This window comes from Marmota flaviventris, chromosome 17 (genome assembly GCF_047511675.1).
Source record: "Marmota flaviventris isolate mMarFla1 chromosome 17, mMarFla1.hap1, whole genome shotgun sequence".
NCBI classification, from domain to species: Eukaryota; Metazoa; Chordata; class Mammalia; order Rodentia; family Sciuridae; genus Marmota; species Marmota flaviventris.
In genome coordinates this window covers 59383756-59407024 of record NC_092514.1, presented here as the reverse complement: position 1 = coordinate 59407024, position 23269 = coordinate 59383756, and the positions used below count along the sequence as shown (strand labels likewise).

The 23269-nt window shown below is 48.8% G+C and overlaps 1 protein-coding gene and 1 non-coding gene across 3 annotated transcripts; one reads left to right on the top strand and one right to left on the bottom strand.

Moving 5' to 3' along the window:
• Window positions 1-121: 121 nt before the first annotated feature.
• Window positions 122-15999, bottom strand: Etv4 (ETS variant transcription factor 4). Of its 2 annotated transcripts, XM_027947119.2 has the most exons (13): window positions 15921-15999; window positions 15278-15388; window positions 14996-15089; window positions 14709-14756; window positions 7181-7234; window positions 5612-5738; window positions 4966-5133; window positions 4480-4745; window positions 2546-2620; window positions 2335-2403; window positions 1944-2116; window positions 1252-1353; window positions 122-1000 (listed from the first exon to the last, which is right to left on the bottom strand). In XM_027947119.2, exons 2-13 carry the CDS (start codon window positions 15335-15337, stop codon window positions 776-778), a joined length of 1461 nt encoding a protein of 486 aa, XP_027802920.2. In that variant the 5' UTR covers window positions 15338-15388; window positions 15921-15999; the 3' UTR covers window positions 122-775. The 2 variants fall into 2 exon arrangements, with proteins under 2 accessions (XP_027802920.2, XP_027802922.2); XM_027947121.3 differs by lacking the exons at window positions 4480-4745; window positions 4966-5133; window positions 5612-5738; ... (3 more) ...; window positions 15278-15388; window positions 15921-15999 and adding an exon at window positions 2702-3123.
• Trnae-cuc (transfer RNA glutamic acid (anticodon CUC)) lies at window positions 4194-4267 on the top strand. The gene has a single exon. It is a non-coding gene; the product is annotated as a tRNA-Glu (tRNA).
• Window positions 16000-23269: the final 7270 nt, after the last annotated feature.

The following is a 23269-nucleotide window of genomic DNA, read 5'->3' as shown; positions in this document are numbered from 1 at the left end:
TTTTCCAAATCAGCATAGGAAATTAAGTGTCAGGGACAGGCCCCAAACTTCAGTTATCTGCCCCAAGTCCAGATCTTTCTCTTCCAGGTCCATGCCCAAGGCAGCAAAGAGCAAGCAGAACTAACAGTAGGGGCCTTTATTAAGGTCTGGCAGATGAGGTGGAGGTGGAATCCCAAGCCTGGGTGGGCCTAGGAAAAGGCAGAGGAGAGGCAAAGAGCCCCTAGGAACCCATCCCCCCCACCTCTGTCCAGTATCCCCATCCCAGGTTCCTGCCTACGGGAGGAGAGCACCAAGAACGGGCATCCCAAGTTCTCCAGGGCCACAGCTTAGGGCGGTGTAGAGTCTAGGCTTCTGTCTCCCCACAGTGTAAGAACTGGGGAGCTCAAGTGAACTTCCTGGCTAGCCTGCCAGGATAAAGTTGGGAAGTTCCTTCTCTGTCCCCTGAAACAGAACAATCACTTGTTCTCTGGTAGGGAAGGGAAACGGGGTTTAGGCCTCCAAGTAGGACTTAGGAAGAGGCTGACCTGAACTCCTGAGGATGGTCGTGACCCCCTTCCAGCAGGGAGCTTCTGAGATTCCACCTTTAGATTTGCCCTTTTTCTACTTTTGCTTCCCAAAGACTCTGGTGAGCAACTCTATGGGCCAGGGCAGCTGATGGGATAGCAGGGATCTGCCCCAGAGACATCTGTGGGTTTTAGAATGAGGCCTTCACCAAATTCATTGATATGTACACAGGGCAGCACCCACCCCTAATGGAGGGAGAAGTTGTTGGTGGCTAGTAAGAGTAGCCACCCTTGGGGCCAAAGGGCTGGGCAGGGCCAGCCAGCTCTGGGAGGTAGGCAGGGTTCTCATCCAAGTGGGACAAAGGGACTGTGTCCTCTTCACTGATTGGCCGGTCAAATTCAGCTTTCAGAGCTGGACGCTGATTGTCCGGGAAGGCCAGAGAGAATAGGGCCTCAGGCTCACACACAAATTTGTATACATATCGCTCACCAGCCACCTAAGGGGAGAGAGAAGCTAGGTCAGTCAGTCGAGGTATACCCAACCTCAAGATAGGACTGGGGGACAGAGCCCTTCTTCATGTCCAGGTAGAAGTGTGGGAACCTTTCCCTCCTGTGCAGATTCCCTTCAGAAGTTCACTTTCTCCTCTTACAGACTTGCTGAAAAATGCTCTCCTTGCCCCTTTGCTGTCACCTCCCCACAGTCACTGCCCCTACCCCTTGTCTTTGGACTCTCTGCCCTCTTCCCCACCTTCTGCATGATGCCTTTCTCATAATAGTATCGCAGTGAGCGGCTCAGCTTGTCGTAATTCATGGCTGGCCGGTTCTTCTGGATGCCCCAGAGCCTGGCGACCTGAGGACAAAAGAGACAAGTTTTAGGGTGGAGATGCTATCTCAGAGAAAAAGTGGGGGTGTGGGGTGTCAGAGCACTTGAGATAATTTTCTTTTTGTGTGTGTGGTACTAGGAGTTGAATCCAGAGTCAATCTACCTTCAAGATATACTCCTGACTTTTTTTTTAAATATAATTTTGGTTGTTGATAGACCTTTATTTTATTTATTTATATATGTGGTGCTGAGAATCGAACCCAGTGCCTCACACATGCCAGGCAAGTGTGCTACCGCTGAGCCACAGCCCCAACCCTACTCCTGACTTATTTATTTTTTGAAACAGGGTCTTGCTTATTTGCCCAGGCTGGCCCCAGACTTGTGATTTCTCCTGCCTCAACCTCCTGAGTTGATGGGATTACAGGTGTGTGCTATTGTGCCAGGCAAAACTTGATATTCTTGGTGCCAAATGTTAAGCCAGCCATACAACTAGTACCAGCTCACGAACTCAGGTTATGTAGAACGAGGGTAATAGTGAAGGCACATGCCACTATTCTCTTATCTCCAGGCTCCAAAGACATTGGCAAGGAGGGGTGGAGACACTCTGATATACCCACCTCCTCAGGTTCAATTAGTTTGAACTCCATCCCCCGGCCTGTCCAGGCAATGAAATGGGCATTCGTTGGGTCATCCAGTAGGGCCACCAGAAACTGCCATAGCTGCAAGGCACCCCGGCGCTGGTAGGGTGGCCCCTCTCGGAATGCCCCAACTCCTTCCTGCTTGATGTCTCCTGGAGAATGCAGAAATAGGAGGTATGGGGGCTTTGTGTCTTCTGGTGCCCCAGCCAACTTCTTCCCTTCTCCCAGGGTATCTCCTCAAGGGGCCTCTCCAGACCCTTTCCCATTTGTCACCCAGCTTGCATCGATGAAATGTAATGTGATTTCTTCAGGGACACAGCCAGTAGGGGATGTAGATAAGACCCTGACCCTCCCAAGAAATCACTCTGACCTTCATATTTCTCAGGGACAACGCAGACATCATCTGGGAATGGTCGCAGAGGTTTCTCATAGCCATAGCCTTGTGGAGGAAGTTGGGAGTTGCTGAGATCTAACAGTTTACTGATAATCCACAGAGACTCCTGGCTAAGGAGAGCTTCCCCCCAACAAAGCCCCCTCCCCCAACTTGAGGGCTTGACAGGGGAAGGAGGGGGCTGCCTTACCCATGGCCCCATCACCTGGGGAGGCCCCGGAGAAGCCCTCTGTGTGGAGGTACATTGATGCACACCCAGGGACATCTGTGAGGGGTGGAGAAAGGGTGATGTTACAGGTGGCTGGGATGCAGCTGGCGGGAGAGGGGAGGAGGAAGTCCTACACACTTTCAAGTTCTTCCTGCCAGCCTGCTTTCCGGTGACTGTTCCTTTCCCAGTTGCCTGCCCACCACCAAATCCCAGGGGAAGTTCACCCAGAGGGAGCACGAGGCTTGAGCCCCTCAGCTTGAGGGCTGGGGCAGAGGGCATAGATGGCAGCAGCTGGGGCTGGGCAAGCTGTTCCACAAGGCCCAAGATTCCAGGGAGCAGCTGTTTCCTGTGAGTTCAGGGGGAGGAGGGGAGTGAGAGATGAACCTCCGGGGGAGAAAGGGTTCGGTGTCCACGCCTAAGATTCCCTCAGAACCGGCAAACGTCCGGTCAACAGGTCAGGTTCTCAGCCCTGTGCCTGTGTGCGTGAGAGCCAGAGCGTGTGTGCATCTGGGGAAGCAGCGGTGGGCACTGGGCTGCTATTTCAGGTTAACAGCTCTTTGCACTCAATTCCCTTCCTTAGCATTGAAACCCCCCCCACTCCACCTCGGGAACCCGCTGTGTAAAGCCACCCTTTCCAGTTCCAACCCCTTCCCGCCCTCCCCCTCCACTCCCACCTATGAATGAGAGGCTGAAACCCGACACCTCCGGGAGGAGGCGGGAGGGCGGCTTCATTCAAGCCTCCATTTTGTGAATGGAATTCCTGACTCCATTCAGGGAAGCTGACGGGGGAGGGGCGGGAGTTCAAGGGCATGTAACACGATCCCCCCGGTCTACAGCCTTTGAAGGTCAGCCGCAAGAGCATCTCCCTCCTCCTCCTCCCACTACCTCACAGCCAGGCCTGGCTGTGCCCTGTGTTTGAGGACGAGAGCACCCATCCGGTTCTCAGTCGGGCAGCTGCGAGGTTTGTGGTTCACCTCCCTGCCCCTGAAAGACTGGGTACCAGGAAAAGGGAAGTTCTAAAGCTCTTAGCTAACTCTGCGCCTACCCTAATCTCTGGACTTCTTTTTCTAATGCAAAATTGCTGATAGACTTCAATTTAGTACAGAAACCAGGAGGAAAGAAGAGACGACAGTTTTCTGTGTTCTTCTTGAGAATGGTCTTCCCTCTGTAGTTGAGGCTTTGAACTATAGCTATTTATGAACATAGCTGAGTACATCTCACTCCTGTCAACAGCGAGGTGGAACTAGAATTTAAAGCAGTCCCTATTTCAGGTACCCAGCTTTTGGGGGGTGGGGTGGGATGTGGAAACCATATATTAGCCCTGCATTCCTATGGGAAACTAAGAGCCTAACTAGTTTCTAGTTCATGTTTCTCTTATTCAAATCACTTTGTATTTTTAAACTTCTGCTGGAGACAGGGACCAGTGGTGACACAGTCTATTCAACTTTGTATCCTCAACTCTGTACACTCATGTTCCAGGTACAGTATTTTACTTTTTAAGTAGATTACTAAAACCCAAATAGAAATAAATACCTTAACTCTCCTATTGTTATAAGCTACCTGAGGACAAAGATCTGTATACCCCTTTTTATTTGAATGTTTGCTGACTGGAAAATGACAATTCTTGGGCTGGGGCTATAGCTCAGTTGGTAGAGTGTTTGCCTCTCATGCACAAGGCCCTGGGTTCAATCCCCAGCACCACAAAAAAGAAAAAAAAAATTCTTTGGAATGGGGGGGAGGGGGGGATGGGGGGAAGGGGGAGGGAAGTGAATCAGTGGGTTGAACTTATGAGCTGGATAATAGAAAAACCTTGTGGAGACACTTGGGCTTAACTGAACTACTCATTGAGCACATGGCACCCCACCTGGCAATCCCAGAAAAACTCCTCTGAGTCCCTCCCCAGGAGAGTCTCTTACCTGAGTCATAGGTGAAGTCTGTCCGCTCCTGTTTGATCACCACCCCCGCCCCTGGGTACCTGTGCCCACTGACCCCACCCTGGCCTATGGCCTGGCCCGCCTGTTCATATAGAGGGTCATGGTATTCCTGCTTGAAGCTCTGTTGGGGGTAGGGTGGGCAGGGCTCCGATAGCTGGTGTTGGTAGGGGGCTGGGAGGGGTTCCCGGCCCCCTCCCTGAGAAGATGTAAAGGAGTGGCACACATCCAGGGGCTGCTGGAAGACGGAGCTGGATGTAGTTGGATGGAGAAGAAAGAGAAGAGAATCTTATGTTAATCCCTCCTCCAGTTTGTCACTCCCAGGCCTGACCAGTGAGCTCTGGAGTACGGCCTGCTTCAGTATCCCTTCCTCCCTCTCTCCCCCCATGCCAGGTCTCTATGGAGAGCTCAGGGATTGAGGACAGACTGGTGAGGCCTGGGCCCCCAGGTGTAGTGGATCTGTTTCTTTACCTATGCTCCCCGAGGTACCCATGGCCAGGGTGGGGCTGGGAGGTGCCAGAGGATCTCAGGAAACTCCGTTGTTCTGCCCTGGGAAAGGGCTGCAGGGGCGATTGTCCAGGGGCACCAGGAGTGGGGGACTTGATGGTGACTTGTCTGGGGGGGTCATAGGCACTGGAGCTAAGGGGAGACCAGGATGAGAAAGAAGAGAAGCTGGGTGAGCATCTTTGAATCCTTCACAGGGAAGTGAAATAACAGGGATTACAAGGAAAGGAAGGGCAGAAGGGACTGGGACTCAGCCCTAAGTGAATTCTTTCTCTTCTCAATTCTGAAACAGGCCTAATCTTAAGAACACCTCTCCCCAGTCCAGAGCAAATGTGTTTTTGTCATAGTAGGCCTCTGAGTGAAAGCAGTCTGCGCTGGCCTTAACACATTTCCCTGAAGCTATCCTTTGCATTGTCCATCCTGCCTACTTAGAGGAAGTCCTTATCTGGGCTGCTCCTTACAGGAGCTAAGAAATCCCCTCTGTTGTCACTTGCATCCACTGCTGCCTCTGTTCATGGTGGGTGGTTTCCCTGAAGCCCTCCACCCCAAGTGGGAGTTCCTCCCTCCTTCTGACACCTTGACTACCCTTCACCGTGCCCATGATGGGACTCACCTGGAATAAAGGCACTGCTCGCCATGGTGGTAGGGAAGTGGCGGCTTTCTGCTACAGGACAGGGCCGGATCTGTGCAGGGACTCTGGGGCTCCTTCTTGATCCTGGTGGTGGGGCTATGGAAAGCTACTGCACAGGTAGGGATGAGGGCAGAACAAGAGCAGAGTATGTCACACAAGAGGCAGACAGGGCTTCTAACACCTTCTATTCTTTGAGGACTAGCTGCGTCACTGGTACATCTTCCTCTCCTCTCTGGGTCTCAATTTTCTAAGATCTGTAGTTAGACACTTGAACATTTTGGCTGTTTTCATTATATCTAGTTTTAGACATCAGCCTAATGACCAGTATTAACCAAAGAAACTGTCTAAAATGTCAACATAATAAATGCAAGCTCTCATCCCAGAAAACCCTTTGTAGGAAGGAGCACCTCGAACCTAGGGCCTTTGGTTTTCCTGAGTGCCCTGGAAAGTTCCAAGGGAGGGACATGTTTTCTTATTTGGTGCTATAAAGAATCTTTCTAGTTAAGGTTGGATATTAGCCCTCTTGAATGTCAGCTGAAAAGCATACACATGCTCCTAATTATCTGTGAAGAGCATGGCCCTTACTGGATTCCCTAAGTCCAGCTACCAGGCCTGGCTGCCAGTGTACATGACATCCTGGCTTACTGCACTCCAGTCAAAGGCCCTGTCATCAATGGTTCTGTTACTTGTTTTTCATTCTTCGCACCCTGTATCATTTCATTGGTGAAGATAGTTGGAAGCAAAGTATCTGACATTAAAGGAGCATTTTTCTTTTTGTTTGTTTGTTGTTGTTATTTTTCTTTGTACTGGTGATTGAACTACCCAGCAGTGCTTAACCACTGAGCCACATCCCCAGCCCTTTTCATTTTTAATTTTGAGACAGGATCTCACTAACTTGCTTAGAGCCTTGCTAATTTGCTGAGGCTGGTCTTGAACTTGTGATCCTCCTGCCTCCTGAGTTACTGGGATTACAGGCATGTGCCACTGCACCCGGCAAAGCATCATTTTTCAATGGTGGCATTATTGATATCGAGGCTGGACATTTTATTTATTTATTTATTTATTTATGTGGGTGGCTGACTTGAGCATCATAGAATTTTTTTTTTCTAGAAGCACTGTTGGCCTCTACCCATTCACTAGATGCCAGTAACATCCAAACAAAAAATGTCTATATTGCAAAATGTCTCCTGAGGGGCAAAATCACCTGAATTGTATAAAACCTTAGAAAACAACAGAACTCGGTTCTACTGAATAGGCCTGAGCCCCTCACTTTAGACACAAGGAAATGCAGGATCAGAGAGAGAAAGTATCCTGCTCCAAGGTCACAAGGCTAGGGGGAGACAAACCCCACATTTGGACCTAGGGCTTTATCTCCCAGTTATTTCCTTGGTCTTTGAGTCCATACCCAAGAATGGGGAGCCCTGACCTTCACCCTTTCTTTAGGAGAAAGTAAACTGGTCTCAGGTGATATTCCTGTGACTCATTTCCTGTCCCCCCAACCCCTCCAGCCCCCCCTTTCCCAACTCCCTCCACCTAAAGCCCTCTACTTACAGTTTTCTGAATGGAAATCAGGAACAAACTGCTCATCACTGTCTGGTACCTGAGCTGCACAGAGAGGTCAGAAGTCAGAGGTGAGTCCAACATTGGAACCCTAAGTGGCAGCCCCTGGCAGAACCATTATTGCAACCTTGCAGATCAGAACCAGCCCTGGAGGGAACAACAGCCTGCCTTAGACTGCAGGCAACTCCACCTCCACCCCTAGGCTCCACTAAGACCCTGGAGGAAAGACTGCATGTTCCCAGAACCTGTCTGAGCAGATTCCAATCTTTTCCTTGATGCTTTTCTTTATTCCCTTCACTTTTCTTTAGTGCAGACAGGCCCGCCCTTCAGAGATTACCCAGCTTCCTCTGAGCCCACAGCAGAGTCCCACCTGGGATGGGCAGGGGTTACAAGGAGTGGGATCCTATGGATCTGGAATCAAATAGGGAGATTCAGAATATGGGAAGGTCCAGGAATCTGCATTTTTAAATTTTTTTTAATACTTGTAGATGGACACAATGCCTTTATTTCATATGTTCATTTTTTTTTTTAATGTGGTGTTGAGGATTGAACCCAGTACCTCACGAATGCTAGGCAAGTGCTCTGCCACTGAGCTATAGTCCCAGCCCCCAGGAATCTGCATTTTAAACAATGTTCCAGATGATTTTGAGATGCCCAAGAGTTTTAAATCCCAGGAAAGGAGATCTAAGAGGAAAGAGGAAGGTTCAAGAAAGGCAAAAAGAGGACAGAGGATGGGAGAGGAGGAGACTGGAGAGAGCAGGGTTCCCAAGCCTGGAGGTCTAAGAAGCACTCCTACAGTGCCAGGTGGGTGGAGCTGGGTTTGAAAATAGTCAGGAAAACAAAAATAGAACAGCAGCTCATCCTGGCACATCCGGACTCTAAATTGTAGTTCTTATCCTGGCCTTTCCAGGAGTGGGCTTCTCAGATGGATGTACAGTGAAGTACCTCCCTGGACCCCAGGGTTTTGGCCCACTTTTGCTCTCTCTTAAGGGGAAAAAGAAAAGGATTATAGCAGGAAGGGGAAGAAGAACTTTCTGATGGGCTGGAGTTGTGGCTCAGCGGTAGAGTGTTTGACTAGCACAAGTGAGGCCCTGGGTTCGATCCTCAGCACCACATATAAATAAGTAAAGATATTGTGTCCAACAACAACTAAAAAATAAACGAATATTTAAAAAAAAAAAAAAAAAGAACTTTCTGATAGTCCAGGAAGTGACTGGATCTAAGGTGAAGCAATGGAACCTGTAGCCCAAAGAGACTGGACTCTCATGCCCTGGAGACTGCTCTCAAATTGGACAATGTGGAAACTGATGGATAAAACAACTCAGAGTTCAGAATGGCTGGTGAGGAGCATAAGGAGATGGCTAGAGATGGCTACCTCCACATCCCCAACCTGTACAAACACACCCCCATCTCTTCAGTGTCCCTGTGGTCAAGGCTCCACAGTTTCTGACTTGGATACACCCTCTTCTGGGAATTCTCTGCTCCCACTCTCACCTCCTATAGCCTGATGTTCTCTACATAGCTGTCAAAGTGATCTTTTTTTTTTTTTAAATATTTTTATTAGTTGTTGATGGATCTTTATTTATTTTTATGCAGTGCTGAGAATTGAACATAGTGTCTCACACATGCTAGGCAAGTGCTCTACCACTGAGCCACAAACCCAGCCCCCAGAGTCATCTTTTTACCAAAAAAAGAAAAGAAAAATCTAATTATTTTTCTCTCTTGCTTAAAGTATGAAATCCAAACTCTTATTCTTGGCTTCCCAGGCCCAGCATGGTCCTGCCTGTCACTCTTTAGCATCTGGTCTCCTCTTTAGCCTTCAACCCTGTTAAACTCAGCCCCTCCTCCCCAGATCCTTGCCTGATTTTATTTTCCGGCTATCAAGGTCTCAACTCACTTTAACACCTCTTCAGAGGCCTATTTGACCACTCAAATCAAAGTGATCCCTCCTGGTTTTTTATCACTTTTTTTTTTTAAACTGGGAACTGAACCCAAGGATGCTTAACCACTGACCCACATACCCAGCCCCTTGATAAAAATTTATTTAGAGACAGGGTCTCACTAAGTTGCTTAGGACCTTGCTAAGTTGAGGCTGGCTTTGAACTTGTGATCCCTCCTGCCTCAGCTTCCTGATTACAGGTGTGTGTCACTGCACCTGGCTCACATCTGTTTGATTTTCTCTCCAACATCTGTGGCCCTAAACTTATCTTCTTAATGAATGTTCATATTTATTCTCCATCTCCTCCACCAGAAAGTTAAACTCCACAAGGGCAAGGGCTTCATCTGTCTTGTTCATCTGATTCTCCAGCACCCAGAGAAGGGTCTAGCTCAGAGCAGATACCTAAAACCTTATTCTCTGACCCCTTTCCTCAGGCTCACACAAGCCAGCATTTGGGGCCTAGGAACAAGAAGGAAAGGGCAGGGTTGTGGCAAAGTGGTTGGTGGTGGAGTTCTCATCCACCATGCATGAGGTACTGGGTTTGATCCTCAGCACCACATAAAGATAAAATAAAGATATTGTGTCCATCTAAAACTAAAAAATAAATATTGGGGGAAAAAAAAGGAAAGAGATCTAACTAGGCCAGTCCTTCCCTCATCCTGAGGTTCTCCCTCTCCCCACATCAAGTGACACAAGAGGCAGAGCCAGTCCCCAAAAGCACATTTTACAAAGTCTTTTACATTTGTAAAGGACTGTGGTAAGTTGTTTGGCAGAAGGATCTTTCACAACTGACTTTGCTTTAAGTATCAGAGGGGCCAAATTCTTTTAAATATAGGTTTATAGATAGTTGATTTCTTGACAGAGATGGTAGTGAGGAAGTTTAAGAATCAGGAGTCACATCAATTAAAGAAGAATTTGTGGTAGTCAATATAATACAATCCTAAAGTGACCAGATAAATCAGAAGGACATGAAATACCTTGGCGTAAACACCCAGCTCACACACATCTTTTCAGGAGCCCAACTATAGCACAAAGGTGGCCAGCCATTCCCCAACTGGCCTGATTCAAGAATCTCCTGGGCTTTATTACCACACAGATTCCCAGTCCTTTCCCCTGGAAAGTCTCTTTCTATGGCACAAGGTAGCCCAGGCACCTGCATTTTGTGTGTGTGTGTGTGTGGTGGTGGTGGTGCTGCTAGGGATTGAATCCAGGGCCTTGGGCATGCTAAGCACTCTACCACTGAGCCACATCCCCAGCCAGGAACCTGCATTTTTAACAACTGACCCTAGTGACACTTAAGGATAAGCTCATTTGGAAAGCACAGGAATAAAGGAAAGGTTGAAGAACTGCTCAGCTGCTCAAGGTACAAGTTCACCCCTTGTCCCTTCATAGGCCATACCCCAAAGGTGTCAGGAAGGGGGAGCAGGGGGAGCAACATTCCCTCTTTGCTACTTAGTCCCAAGGGCAAGGGAAGTACAGAACTTTGGGGTGGCTGACGTAGTCTAGGCCCCTCATGGGGCCTCATTAGCGGTCAGTTTCCACTGAGCTAATGGGCTAGGGGCATCTCCTGATGACGTCACTGAGCTAGAGAGAACAGAGCCCTGGAGGTCATCTTGCCTTAAGCCCGAAAGCTGAACCAGAACCCCCCAGAGGAGGCTTCCCCCAGCATACAGCTCCCACCCCAAAAGAGGTGTCGCCATTCTCTCCCCAGAGCCAGGAGTGAACCCAGTCCCTGATTAGCCCCTCCTCCCAGGCACTGGCCTTCTCCCAAAAGGGTATATCAGAACCCTCAGTCACCCAGACACCATCAACAAGGATAGAAATAGGAACAGCAGCAGAGCCTTGCGTTCCTGGAGAGCAGGAGAATTTTTAATTACCAGGTTTGGTCCTGAGTGAATACCACTCTATTTATTTTTCTTTCTTTCTTTTTTAAACACCACTCTATTTACTTGTTGACTTGGCTGAATTCTGGCTATTGAGCCAGTATGCCAGGGTCTGCCCCAGTTCCATCTTGGCAGTAAGGTGGGGATGATCTGCCTCGGGTCATGGCAGATGATTAAGAAGGGGGAAGGAAAGCGGTCAAACCAGCAAAATGCCCAGATAGAGAAAGTCAGAGAAAGAGATTTTTAGGGGCTGTCCTTCCAACAAGGAGTCAGTAAAAGAAGGACTTGAGGGCCTCCCAAAAGGGGCTCCAAAAAATTAGGAAGTTAAAATAGCTAAGCAGTGAAGCCCACCATAGACATTACCCATCTGTCTACACATGGATGCCCGTCACCTTCCCAGGAGTCAGTCTTGCGGTGAAAGGGCTAGACATGCATTCTCTGGAGCTTCTGCTCCATTGTGTGGCCACTGGCTTCAGCTCTCACCCTCACCCTGCCTCCACCCTGGCAGCCTTGATACTGGAAGGAACCAGTTCTCTATCTGTGGAGAGGACATTTGTCTCCAGAAGAGTTCTGGAAGGGGAGGAGGAAAAAAGATGGTGAAGGAGGCATTGAACTAGGGAAGACTAAGGAGGGGGTTAACCTCATCTCTCCCCACAGACATGCTGAGGCACCTGCATGCAGGCCCACAGACTTGCACATTAGGGGACGCACACACCCCAATTGCTGTACTTTGCTCTTGCAGCAACATGGCAACCCAGGGGTGAAACACGTCCTCCACGTACACCCTTCACACATGGGGTCTCTTTTGGGACTTACAGATGAGGTAGGAAGAAGCCAAAGGGCAAGGGGATGGGAGCCCTTAGAAGAGGGGTCAGGAGTAATGATTTTTGTGAAAAGCGAGCGCAGACCCATCCCTTTAGAATCTGATTAAAAGCTAGAGATTGTTTTCTTCCTAGAAAAATCCATATACCGTTGTATATGGTGCACGCCTGAAAATTTTACACGCATTATCAGAGGAATGAAGGACCCCTGGAACCTATCCCAAGGCTTCTGGGAATTCACAGACCCCAGCCTCATACAAAGGATATACGTGGCTCAGAGTCAATGTTTCATGCTACCAAATACACCACAAAGTCATTGTTCCCAAGGGTTCCTAAAGATTCCTGACAAGCCAGAAAGGAACCCAGGACTAGAACCAGCACATCTTTCACCATAAACAAATGCATCTTGGGCTCAGCCTGCCTGAGCCTGGATTTCCCTGTGACAGCCTGATCCTTTCTCCAGCATCTCAATAGATTTCTCCAGAAATCAGACACATCTTCCTAGCCTCACTTCATCCTCTTCTGTCTAAGAAAATCCCAACCCCAAAGATATCTAAGCTGCCTCTAAAGAGTCTCACCAATGCTCATCCCCAATGTCCGGATATCAGATGTAGAACTGGCAACCCCATCAATATCTTTCTAAACCTGCTCAGGTCAACCTGGTCATCACCCAGTTCACCACAGCCCCACCCACACTACAAGGATCTGCTGCTTCTCTCCAAATTGAGTCTCTAGGAAGAAACCAAGCTGAGGGATGGGGGGTTGTTGGGCTCTGGCACCCATTTCTCCTGATGTACCCCACCACTGACAAGTTTCCAAAGGAAATAGTCCCTCCCTGCCACCCCAAAGTTCCCCCTGGGCTGCAGGGGACACTGACCTGGTGGGAAGAGGCAGGAGAGGAGGCTGGGGTGGTGCTGGGATGGTGCAGGGGGACAGGGCCCCGGCAGCTGCATCTGTCTCCGCAGAGAGAATGAGAAGAAGCAAGTGGCCTCAGCATCCCCCCCTCAGGCCTGGCCATCCATCGCCAGCTGGGAACCTGAGCTGCTCCCTCAGAAGGAAGGAGAGGGAACCAAGGAGATCCCAGCTCCCCCTCCGCCTTGCATTCCCCACCCCCACCTCCACACCCACTGGATTTAAATGTACAGGGACTGCTAAGGCAGCAGCATGTAACACACACACACACACACACACAAGCACACGAGCGCACACACAAACACACATGCACACTGTCATATTGACACATGCAGACAGATACACGCACCATCTCTAGACCTACCACGAAGGGGTGGGGCTTCCAAGGTTGAGAGATGAGAACATTTTTCCTCCCCCTTCCATCCCAAATCCAGGCACAAATGGACCAACTGCTGCCAAAATGCCAACCTCCGAGTCCACCCCTAGCTCACAGTCCTGGAGCTGCCCACTGTCAGGACCCTCAGCTGACAGACAAGGGAAGGAGCATGGGAAGTCAGACTGAAATCAGGCTCTGGGAAAGGAAGTGTTTGAGAGTCCGTGGAAACTGACACCTCCGCGTTCTTTAGCTCCAGCCCAGCTCCGGAACCTGGAGGGGGGGAGCCAACCCTGGCAAAGCTCTGCCTATAACTGGGAGCTGGCCACACAGGAGATGCAAAGTCAGAGAAGATGCACACAAGACCCCAGAACCCAGATTCCTCCAGCACCCACGCATCCAGTGAGCCTTAATCCCACAGAATGTCTTGAGGACATGGTCTATGCTAAATAGTCATTCCGGCAACATATATATTTTTGAGATAACATAATCGCCAAGACAGACCTAGTCTCCCCTCTACAGATAGAGCTGGAGGTCTTTTCTTTCTACCCCAACCTTCTTTGGAGGATTCTGGGGGAATTGGGTTTAAGTTCAAACAATTTCCAAAGAAGGATACCCAGGGTAGAGAAATGTGGAGATCCTAAGGAAGAGGGGGAAAAAAAAAAAAAAAAAAAAAAACCTCAGAAAGGGATTCCAGTGTTTTTGATATCTTGGTTTTCTGAGTGTTAAAATAAAAGGAGTGTTAACCAAGATGGGAGTGTTAACCCTTCTCAGACTTTTTCTAAACCACCATGACATCTCCCACCTGCAACCTCACCAGTGACACCCTCAGGCCCCACCAAAACTCACCAAAGAATCCAACCAGAACACACTACCCCACCCAGAGGAGGCCCGGCCACTGACCCCATCCTGGCCTTGTAACTAACCCCCAGCATACAGGAAGGGGGGAATTTGCCTGGGGGTGGAGACATCCAGGAGGCAAAGACCCTTGTCATTAAAAATACAATCAAGGCTATTTGGGGAGTCAGCCTCAGATCCTCTTTGCCAAAGTGCAGAGAAAAGAATTATTGAAACTTTTTTTTTTTTTTTTGGCTTAGACAGTAAATTGGCCCTAGGAGTTTGGAAGAGAAACCAAAGGGATAAGGATCAATGTTTTGGCAACTCCCAAAGATAGGTAACAAATTAATTGCTTCTTCTCATCCTACTGTCCCTCGCTGACCCCCTCCAACACCCCAACATGCACCTAGGCCTGGTGGTTCCTGCCAAACAAACTTTGCAAATGAAAATTTCAACCAGGAAAATGGGCCTGGAGCCAAGTTCCATTCAAATAAGCAAATACCCCACACAATGGTCTGATTCATCCCTGGTCCTAGTTACACAAGCCTGGCTTAGGGCAGAGAAAATAAATATCAATATAAGTGTCCACACTGGACTATGGGGAGAGCGGAGTGGCCAGGGACTTGGGGAAGGGGTCTTGGAGAACTCTTTGAATAAGGACAGGAGACAGAGGAAGTAGGTTAGATGGGACTGCTAGCACCCCCACCGCGCCGTCTGCCCCCCAAATAATAGAAAAGGCCAAGAAACTACTTACCTTCAGCAAGCCATGTCTCCTGGAAGTGACTTAGATCCTGGAAGAGATCTGAAGAATGAATAATGAAATTGGTGGTGAGGTGGAGGGAATGGTGAGAGAAAAGGAACCCTTAGTAACCGCAGTGTCCCCCCTCCACCTTGGGGGTTGGGGCCGAGAAAAATGAACAGAGTCCCTTAGAGGGAGAGTCTTTTTGGAAAATGGGGTGTGGGATATTTCCAGGATCAGTCCTCGGTATGTGGGTGTGGGGAGTGGGGAAAGGGTCGCGGTTTATCTCTCAGGCTCTTTACCTTCAGAGTCGGGAGGCGGCAGGGAGCCCGGGTCCATGAGCTTCCCCTGCGGGATCATCAGCGCTTCGCGCAAGCTCCCATTTCCGGGCGATTTCTGCGAGAAGGGGGAGAGTACTCCCAAGTCACCCTGAGGCGCCTACCCCGGTGGCGGGGTTGGGGTCCCAGGGTGACTCAGGGACCGGGCCACCCAGGACCCCGCTGGGACCGCCCGGAGGAGGCTGTGGGGCTAGCAGGGGCGGGGTGCAGGGAGGGGGCGGGCGTGGAGGCCGGCGCGGCGCTCACGCTGCAGAAGGTGTAGGGCACTTGCTGGTCCAAGTATCCGCCTTTCATCCTCCGCTCCATCCGGCCGCTCCCTCCGGCCACACGGCCGGGGCCCCGCGCGGGGGAAGAGACCTGGGGAGGGAGGGAGGAGGCTGTATTCGCACAAGGTCCTGGGAGAGCTACAGTGAGAGGGGGTCAGGGTGACGGGGAAGGGACATTCCCGAGGCTCAGGGTCCAATGGTGAAACTTCTCCGACTCACTGGGACGAAGTGGAGGTTTCTGGCTGCTGGGCCGTGAGCAGTCACCACTCCCCTCCCGCCAAAGGAGGTCCCACCTGCTCCCGGGAGCCAGGATCTGTTTCTGCTTTCTGCAGCCCTGCTCTGCCCGAACTCGGTTACATAAGACTGTGTGTGTGTGTGTGTGTGTGTGTGTGTGTGTGTGTGTGTACGCGGGCGCGCGCAGACGCGCGCTACGGAGCAAGCAAAGCGCACACCATTCGCACACCCACAACTCCGGCGCCCCCTCCAACCCCGAATCCCAGCGCCTCCCACCCAGCGTCCCTGGAATCTGCGGAGGCGGGCGGTGAGATGAGCGCGGTGTGTTGGAGGCCAAGAGGAGAATCACAGACACACTCCCTTCCATCCTCCCTCTCCTGCAGCCTCACCTGAGGCCGGGGCGTCGGTGCTGGAGCCAGGGACCACACCGAGGGCCGCGGGGCTAGGCCGGAGCGAGGCGGCCCCTGCCCCAGGTCCCCTGCGCACCGGCTTGTTTTCCGGGCGCCGCAGACAGTTGTGAGCCCGGGGGAGCAGCTGATTGGTGCATTTCCTTTGCCTCGGCCCTGGTTCTCTCCCCCCAACCCGTTCCCTTTGTTTCATTGACTTTTGTGAATGAAACCCTAGGGTCGGGCACGCCCGCCAATCCCGAGACTCGCCCAGCGGGAGCAGGGGGGGCGGAGTTTCCCAGCCGTGGTAACCAATCAGAATACAGAGGCTGGCTCCCGGTTTCATTCACGTCCTGGGCTCCCATTCATAAAAAAAAAAAAAAAAAAAAAACCTCCTCGCGGCCGGAGTTCATTCATAAAGAACTGAGAGAAAGGAGAGAAGCCCAGGATCCAGTAGCTTCTCTATGGGGCTCTGCGTTGAGCTGGGGTTTGAGGCGCCGCGAGCTTCTCCGGCTGGCGTCGGCACACGTCTCTGCATCTGCGTATACGTGAGATTGTGAACCCGTCAGTGTGTGTACCCTGTGCGGGAGGCGAGCGCCTTGTGTGCCCGAAGGAACAATAATAACTAACATTTATGAAGCACTTTGCATCCACGTGTTCATTTCGTTAACATAAGCTGTTGTAGTGGATTTATTGGTTTCATTTCACATATATTGAAAGCTCAGAGAGGTACTGAGGTCAGTCAGTACCGCAAGTGTTTACAGCCTCAACGCTCCCACCCTCACGCTCTCCATTGAAGATCTGTGAGACCATGATTTAATGAATTAAGCCATGTTTCAACAATGGATTGTAGTAGGTGCTCAATGAATGTAAATTGGCATCGAATCCAGGATTTTCCTCAAGGGTCTGTACTTTGCAGAGCTGTTTTGTGACCTACTTTCATTACTGTAAAAACCAAAGGCCCAGGATAGTTGATGTCTGAAAGCATAATTTCCTCTTAGACATCTTTCTTCTCTCTTACCTGAAAGCAAGCATGGGCTACTGGGGAGCAAAGGCCCCAAATGATCTGATGACTTAGGGGCATGATAGGTCTCAATTTTGACCAATAAGATCTGGTAATAGTCTCTGTCACGTCCTTTGTTCATCACTCCATCCAATAAAATATTTATTGTGTCAGAGACTGTGCTGGGTTGCTCCAGGTACAGCCATTGGTACACACAGAACATGAAGCCTCCCAAGGCTTTCACTGAGACATTCTCTAGGTCTTTAGTCTATGCACTACTTTGAGATAGTGCATAGAAATGTCTGATATTGCTTCCTCACTGGTTTGTGATTTATTTAATTTTTAATATTTATTTTTTAATTGTAGTTGGACACAATACCTTTATTTTTATTTATTTATTTATTTATTTTTGTATGGTGCTGAGGATTGAACCCAGGGCCTTGCACATGCTAGGCGAGTGCTGTACCACTGAGCCACAAACCCAGCTCCTGGCTTGTGATTTAACACAAGAGACTATCCAAACCCCAGACCACTAGGGACTGCTCTTTGGCTTTACAGCTGAGGCAGTGAGGTCCAGGAAGGATTTCTATTTTTTTTTTTTTTTTTGTACTGGGGATTGAACACAGGGATGCTTTACCACTGAATTACATCTCCAATCCTTTTATTACTTTCTTGCTTTTTCTAAAATTATTATTATTTTTTTTTATGTTTTATTTGTTGGTGGACCTTTATTTTTATTTATTTGTATGCGATGCTGAGAATCGAACCCAATGCCTCAGCATGCTAGACAAGCACACTACCGCTGATCCACAACCCCAGCCCTAAAATTATTATTTTGAGACAGGATCATTCTAAATTGCTGAGGGTCTCTTACTAAATTGCTGAAGCTAGCCTCAAACCTGTGATCTTCCTGCCTCATCCTCCCGAATCCCTGGGATTACAGGCGTGCACCCCTACATCGGGGCGAGAAATAATACATGCAAGCTCTTCCAACCCATCTGGATCAAAACTGAAACTAGAATATAAAACCTCTGGCACCCTTTTACAGCTCATTCCACAAGATCACCTTGGGCATATAAAAATAAATTCCCCTTCTCTGCTGAAATGTTCTTTAAGACCCATGGATGTCCCTCCCCTCCAATAAGCCCCCTCCAATAAGCCTTTCATGACAGCCTGGGTCAGTTCTGTGAGCATTCTCACCTATCACTGTGGTGTGGCTGTCTTCTTTTCTGCTTCATGGTGCAGACATCCCTGTATTGGAGAGTTCTCCAGGGCCTTGTTTCTTAAGTCTTCCCTGACCTTTCTTTGTATTCATGCGGTTTGCATGAAATGCTTGTTTGGTGAATATGTACAATTAAGACCAAACTAATGGAGCTTAGCAGGAACCCTTCCCAAGACTAGAGAGACAAGCCCAAGCAAATCCCAGTTTTGGGCTGGAACGAGTTTAGGGAGTAGTTAGTTCTGAGGCCAAGAGAAGTGGGGGAGGATTCTTCCAGAAAATCAGTTCTAATGTGGTCTCCATGACAATGGAGATTTCAGTGAGTCCCTGAGTGGGAACTGGGTATCCCAGTTGGGACCTCTTTAGGGGTGCCCCTCTGATTTTTGAGTTCTTTCATTTCTCTGGAGGGCTCCTCTCTGGAGGCCCTGGGTTCCCTGGAGAGTAAGTGTCTTTCTCCCCCTCCCCCGCAACATTCCCGTTCTCCCCAGGCCTGGCAGAGACTGAAGGCCTTCCTTGCTAGGCTTTGGCTTAGCATGCACACAGAGTGAGAGAATATACCTGCTGATTCAACACCCAGGCTTGGAGCCGTGACCTCTCCAAGGGGAACATTCAGGTCTTTTCCTTGGCCCAAGGTAGTTGGGTAAAGGAAGGAATACAGAGGCTTGAGGCTTCTGCTGGGAATCACATCACAGTGCCTGACATTTACCCAGGAAGCCTTAAACGCCATGCGGTGCCGTAAGTACAAGACCTGCACTAACTCACAGCCCTCCAGTGATCCTGTGAGGCTGATTGCTATCCTCATTTTACAAATGAGACAGAGACCCCACAAACACACACCCCTAGGCCCACAAAATAGACTGAGGACACCCCACCCCTACCCCAAACAGAAGCTTAGGCACGCAGACCAGATAAAGGACATGCTGAACCCAAGCCCACACATGGATACACCTAGATGCAGGGTGTTCACAGTTCCCTCCTGGACCCCAAAACGCCCCCTGACTCTCTCCAATCTACCTCTGGCAGGAGTCACACAGGAGTCCCTCTAATAGATTGGGGGTTGGGCTCTGACTTGTTTCTCCTACAGTCTGTTATAAAATGTAAATGTGGGCTTTACATAGATAAATGTCCACACAAAAACAACCTGTGGCTTGCTCCAGAGCTGAAGTATCAGAGTACGGAATGAGAAGGGAGAGGTAGCCAGATCTGTGAAGCCTGTTTGTAATCCCAGGTACTTTGGAGGTAGGAGGATTGCAAATTCAAGTCCAGCCTCAGAAACTTGGCAAGAACTCTGTCTCAAAATTAAATATAAAATGTTGGGGATGTATCTCAGGGAGAGAGCACTCCTGGGTTCAATCCCTCAAGAAGAAGAAGGAGGGGGGGGGAGAAGAAGAGGAGGAGAAGGAGGAGGAGGAGAAGGAGGAGGAGGAGGAGAAACAGCAGCCAGCCAGCCCCTTCAGGCATTTGGATCAGACAATAAAGTGCCTTAGGAGCCATCAGAGAAGTAGTCTGTCCCCAGACAGGTATAGAGAATGAATGACAGAGGGCTGGATTTGGTTCTCTGTGTTGTGTTACCTGGGGACATTCTGTGGTGATCTGTCCATCCTGTAAGTGGGGATGGGATGGAAATATATATTTGGGAGTTGCTTCCTCAGGGTCTGGAAAAGCAGAGAGTCTCAGTCTTTTTTATTGTTGTTCTAATTAGTTATCCATTACAGTAGAATGCATTTTGTCACATCATACATAACATGAAGTATACCTCTCATTCTTCTGGTTGTATATGGTGTAAAATCACACTGGTCATGCAATCATATATGTAAACAGGCTAATAATGTCAGATTCGGGGCTGGGGATGTGGCTCGGGCGGTGGCACGCTCGCCTGGCATGCGTGCGGCCCGGGTTCGATCCTCAGCACCACATACAGACGGGGATGTTGTGTCCGCCGAGAACTGAAAGGGAATGAATATTGAAAAAAAAAATTCTCTCTCTCTCTCTCTCTCTCTCTCTCTCTTAAAAAAAATGTAAAAAAAAATAATAATGTCAGATTCATTCTACTATCCTTTCTCTCCCCATGCCTCTTCCCCTCCTTTCACTCCCCTCCAGTCTCAGAGTCTTAAAGGGTAGAATTCAGAGGGTAACTCAGGGAGACAACTAGGGGAGTTGGATGAGTAAACAGGGTTCAGTTGGGTCCAATGTCCCTTTTGTATCTCCCATACTGAAGCTGTCATGAGGGGGGTGAACTAGACAGTAGGGTCTGATGGTGGGGCTTGAGGAGGCTTAGGTCCTTCCCATGGGTCAGTGGGTCAGAACCATAAAAAAAAAAAACACCTCTCCACCTTCCTTTTGTCCTTTTCTTAGTATCCCACTTTCACTTTTATATTGTACCCTCTGAAGTCCTCTAAAATACAGAGGTTCTGAATTTGGGATGTGCATGCCCTGAAACTAATTTTATATGACTGTGTGTGAGTATCTGTGTGTGTGTGTGTGTGTGTGTTTCATTTTTTCTGAACAAAAGTTTTATAGGTTCTTCTCAGGTCATCTCAGAGTATATCTATAATCCACCACCCCATCTTTCAGGCTAGAAATCACTGCCCTAGTATCTTCTAGCACAAATATCTTTATACATATCTTGCCAACGTATATTGCCTTAAACTTTATGGGAAAAGTACTGCTATGGGAGAATGCTCTTGGGAGGGAGGTAAAGAAATTGCTTTCCTTGTTCTGTTTCACCTTCCACTTAGCCAGAGATCTCTTGAGACCTCACAGAACAGAGGGCCCTCCCTCCAGTCCACCAGCAGGGACCATATTGAGCCACAGAATATAGGTAAAGCTGGGGGCACTCTGGTAGAGGAGAGCAATCTCTGGATGAAATTCCTAAAGATAAGGACTCTCAGCTGGGTGCTGTACTATAATCCCAGCTACTCAAAAGGTTGAGGCAGGAGGATCAAAAATTCAAGGTTAGCCTCAGCAACATAGTGATATCCTAAGCAATTTAGGGAGACCCTGTCACAAAAAAAAAAAAAAAAAAAAAAAAAAAATGCTGGTCTTAGTGTAATTCCAGCAGCTCAGGAGCCTGAGGCAGGAAGATTGAAAGTTCAAAGCCAGCCTCAGCAATTTACTGAGGTCATAAGCAACTCAGGGGAACCCTCTTTAAATAAAATACAAAGAAGGGCTGGAGATGTGGTTCAGTAGTTAAGTGCCCCTGGGTTCATGCCTGGTACCAAGGCTAAGGATGGCCAGGCATGTTGCTGCGTACCTGTAATCCCAGCACTTCAGGAGGCTGAGACTGGAGGATCAAAGCCAGCCTCAGCAAAAGTGAGGTGCTAAGCAAATCAGGGAGACCCTGTCTCTAAATAAAATACAAAATAGGGCTGGGGATGTGGCTGGTTGAGTGCCTCTGAGTCCAATCCCCAATATCCTCCCAAAAAAATAAATAATAAAAATTAAATAAATAAATAAGCTAAGGATATAGCTTGGTGGTAAAACGCCCCTGGGCTCAATACCCAGTACCAAAAACAAAAGAAAACAAAATGGATGAGGATTCTCTTTCCCTTGGGCAGGGTAGAGGTTGGGTGCACCCAAGAGTTTTGGGAGCTGGACTCCTGAGGGATCTTCCTGACAGTCAGCAATCTGAAATTGGAGATTCTGGTTCCCTTGAGAGAGCCCTCCATCTGTGCGTGACAGTAGTGACATTCCCAGGAGTATAGTTATGAACACAATGACTTCTATTTCCCCCCCAGTGGTGCTGGGGATTGAACCCAGGGATTTGTGCATGCGAGGTAAGCACTCTACCAACTGAGCTATATCCCTAGTCCCCACAACGATTTCTGTGGGACCAAGCCAATCCCTGGAAAGGGCTGATTTTAGGATTCTTTCCTCTGGGGGAGGGGGAGAGCTGAAACCTTTTGGGGAGCTATAATTGAAACTTTTTAAAAACCTAATGTGGTACACATTTTTAAATATATTCTTAAACAAGGCTGAATAAATATGTCTTCGTTTCATTTGTAATATTATCTCAAGAAGAAAGGTTGAGCCTAACTCCTGGAGGCCAGAAACCAAGAGTTCCCTACAGAAAGCAGTTTTTATTTTCAGAAGGTGCTGGTGACTTAATCTTTTCACATTTTCTGCCTGCAGTAGCTCAGGACTCTCCTGAAAATGCAAAGCCTTTTTTTTTTTTTTTTCCTGTTGGGTCTCCCCCTGTTAGATTTCAGCCCTCGCTGCTTCTAGAAAAAGCACCACAGCTCAAAGACAGGCCTTCTCTGAAAGCTGCAGGATATAAGACTTTCTTCCTTTTGATTTTTTTCCCTTTCTGTCCAAGAGAGACAAACGGACGAATGTCAACAGTTTGAAGAATTAGAATGGAATCTGAGCCAGTTGGGCAGAGTCCAGGAGGCTCCCCTTTTTAATTAAGTGCGGACTTGAATTATGAAGGGCTGCAGCTCCTGCTGGGCGGGGCTCTGTGAGGAAGGCAATTTCTCTCTTTAAAGATTAAATGTCATTTATTCCACTTAGTCTCTCCTCAGCTCTGCGAGAGTGTCTATATTTGCTCTTGTCATCAGAAATAATGGGCAACCTAGTGGACACCCAGCTTGCTCAGGCAGGGACAAGGAACCCTAGGGCTGGCAGAAGCCTGGGGACTTGACTCTTCCTGACATTTTTTTGGGGGAAATTGTGTTGTTGATGAAGGGATTCCTTGTTTTATTTCTGAGCTTCCCTCAACCTCCAAAAACAACAACAACAACAAAACAGAACTCTATTTTCTATCATTCTAGCCCCTGGCTGCTCTGGAGGCTTGGGGCATTCCTGCAATTTAGGGAGCTGCTCTTATAGATTTATTTCTTCTGTTCATTCTCATGTATCCTGCTGGCAACACCAAATGTACAATTACAGTTGTTAATTCACAGTCTGGGGCCACAGAGCCCAGAAAATGATGCTTCTGGTCTACGGGGACCTGGGTGGAGGAGAAGGTGCAGAAAGGAAGGGGGACACGTGCTGAGAGGACACAATACCTAACCAGATGGGGAGATTCCAAGACACGATGTGTGCACAGGAGCTTGACACTTCATTGTTTTTCTAAATTTTTTCAGACATATTATCTCACTACCTGTCCCCAGCATCCCCAAAGTGGGCATT

What these genes read in the sequence shown, in the direction of transcription:
- Etv4 (XM_027947119.2), bottom strand. Translation starts at nt 15,337, where the DNA reads ATGGAGCGGAGGATGAAAGGCGGATACTTGGACCAGCAAGTGCCCTAC. An exon ending in CCCAGGTGATGGGGCCATGG is followed by an intron (nt 2,404 to 2,545) that starts GTAAGGCAGCCC and finishes TTCCTCCACAAG; the next exon opens with GCTATGGCTATGAGAAACCT. An exon ending in TGTCCCTGAGAAATATGAAG is followed by an intron (nt 2,117 to 2,334) that starts GTCAGAGTGATT and finishes TGCATTCTCCAG; the next exon opens with GAGACATCAAGCAGGAAGGA.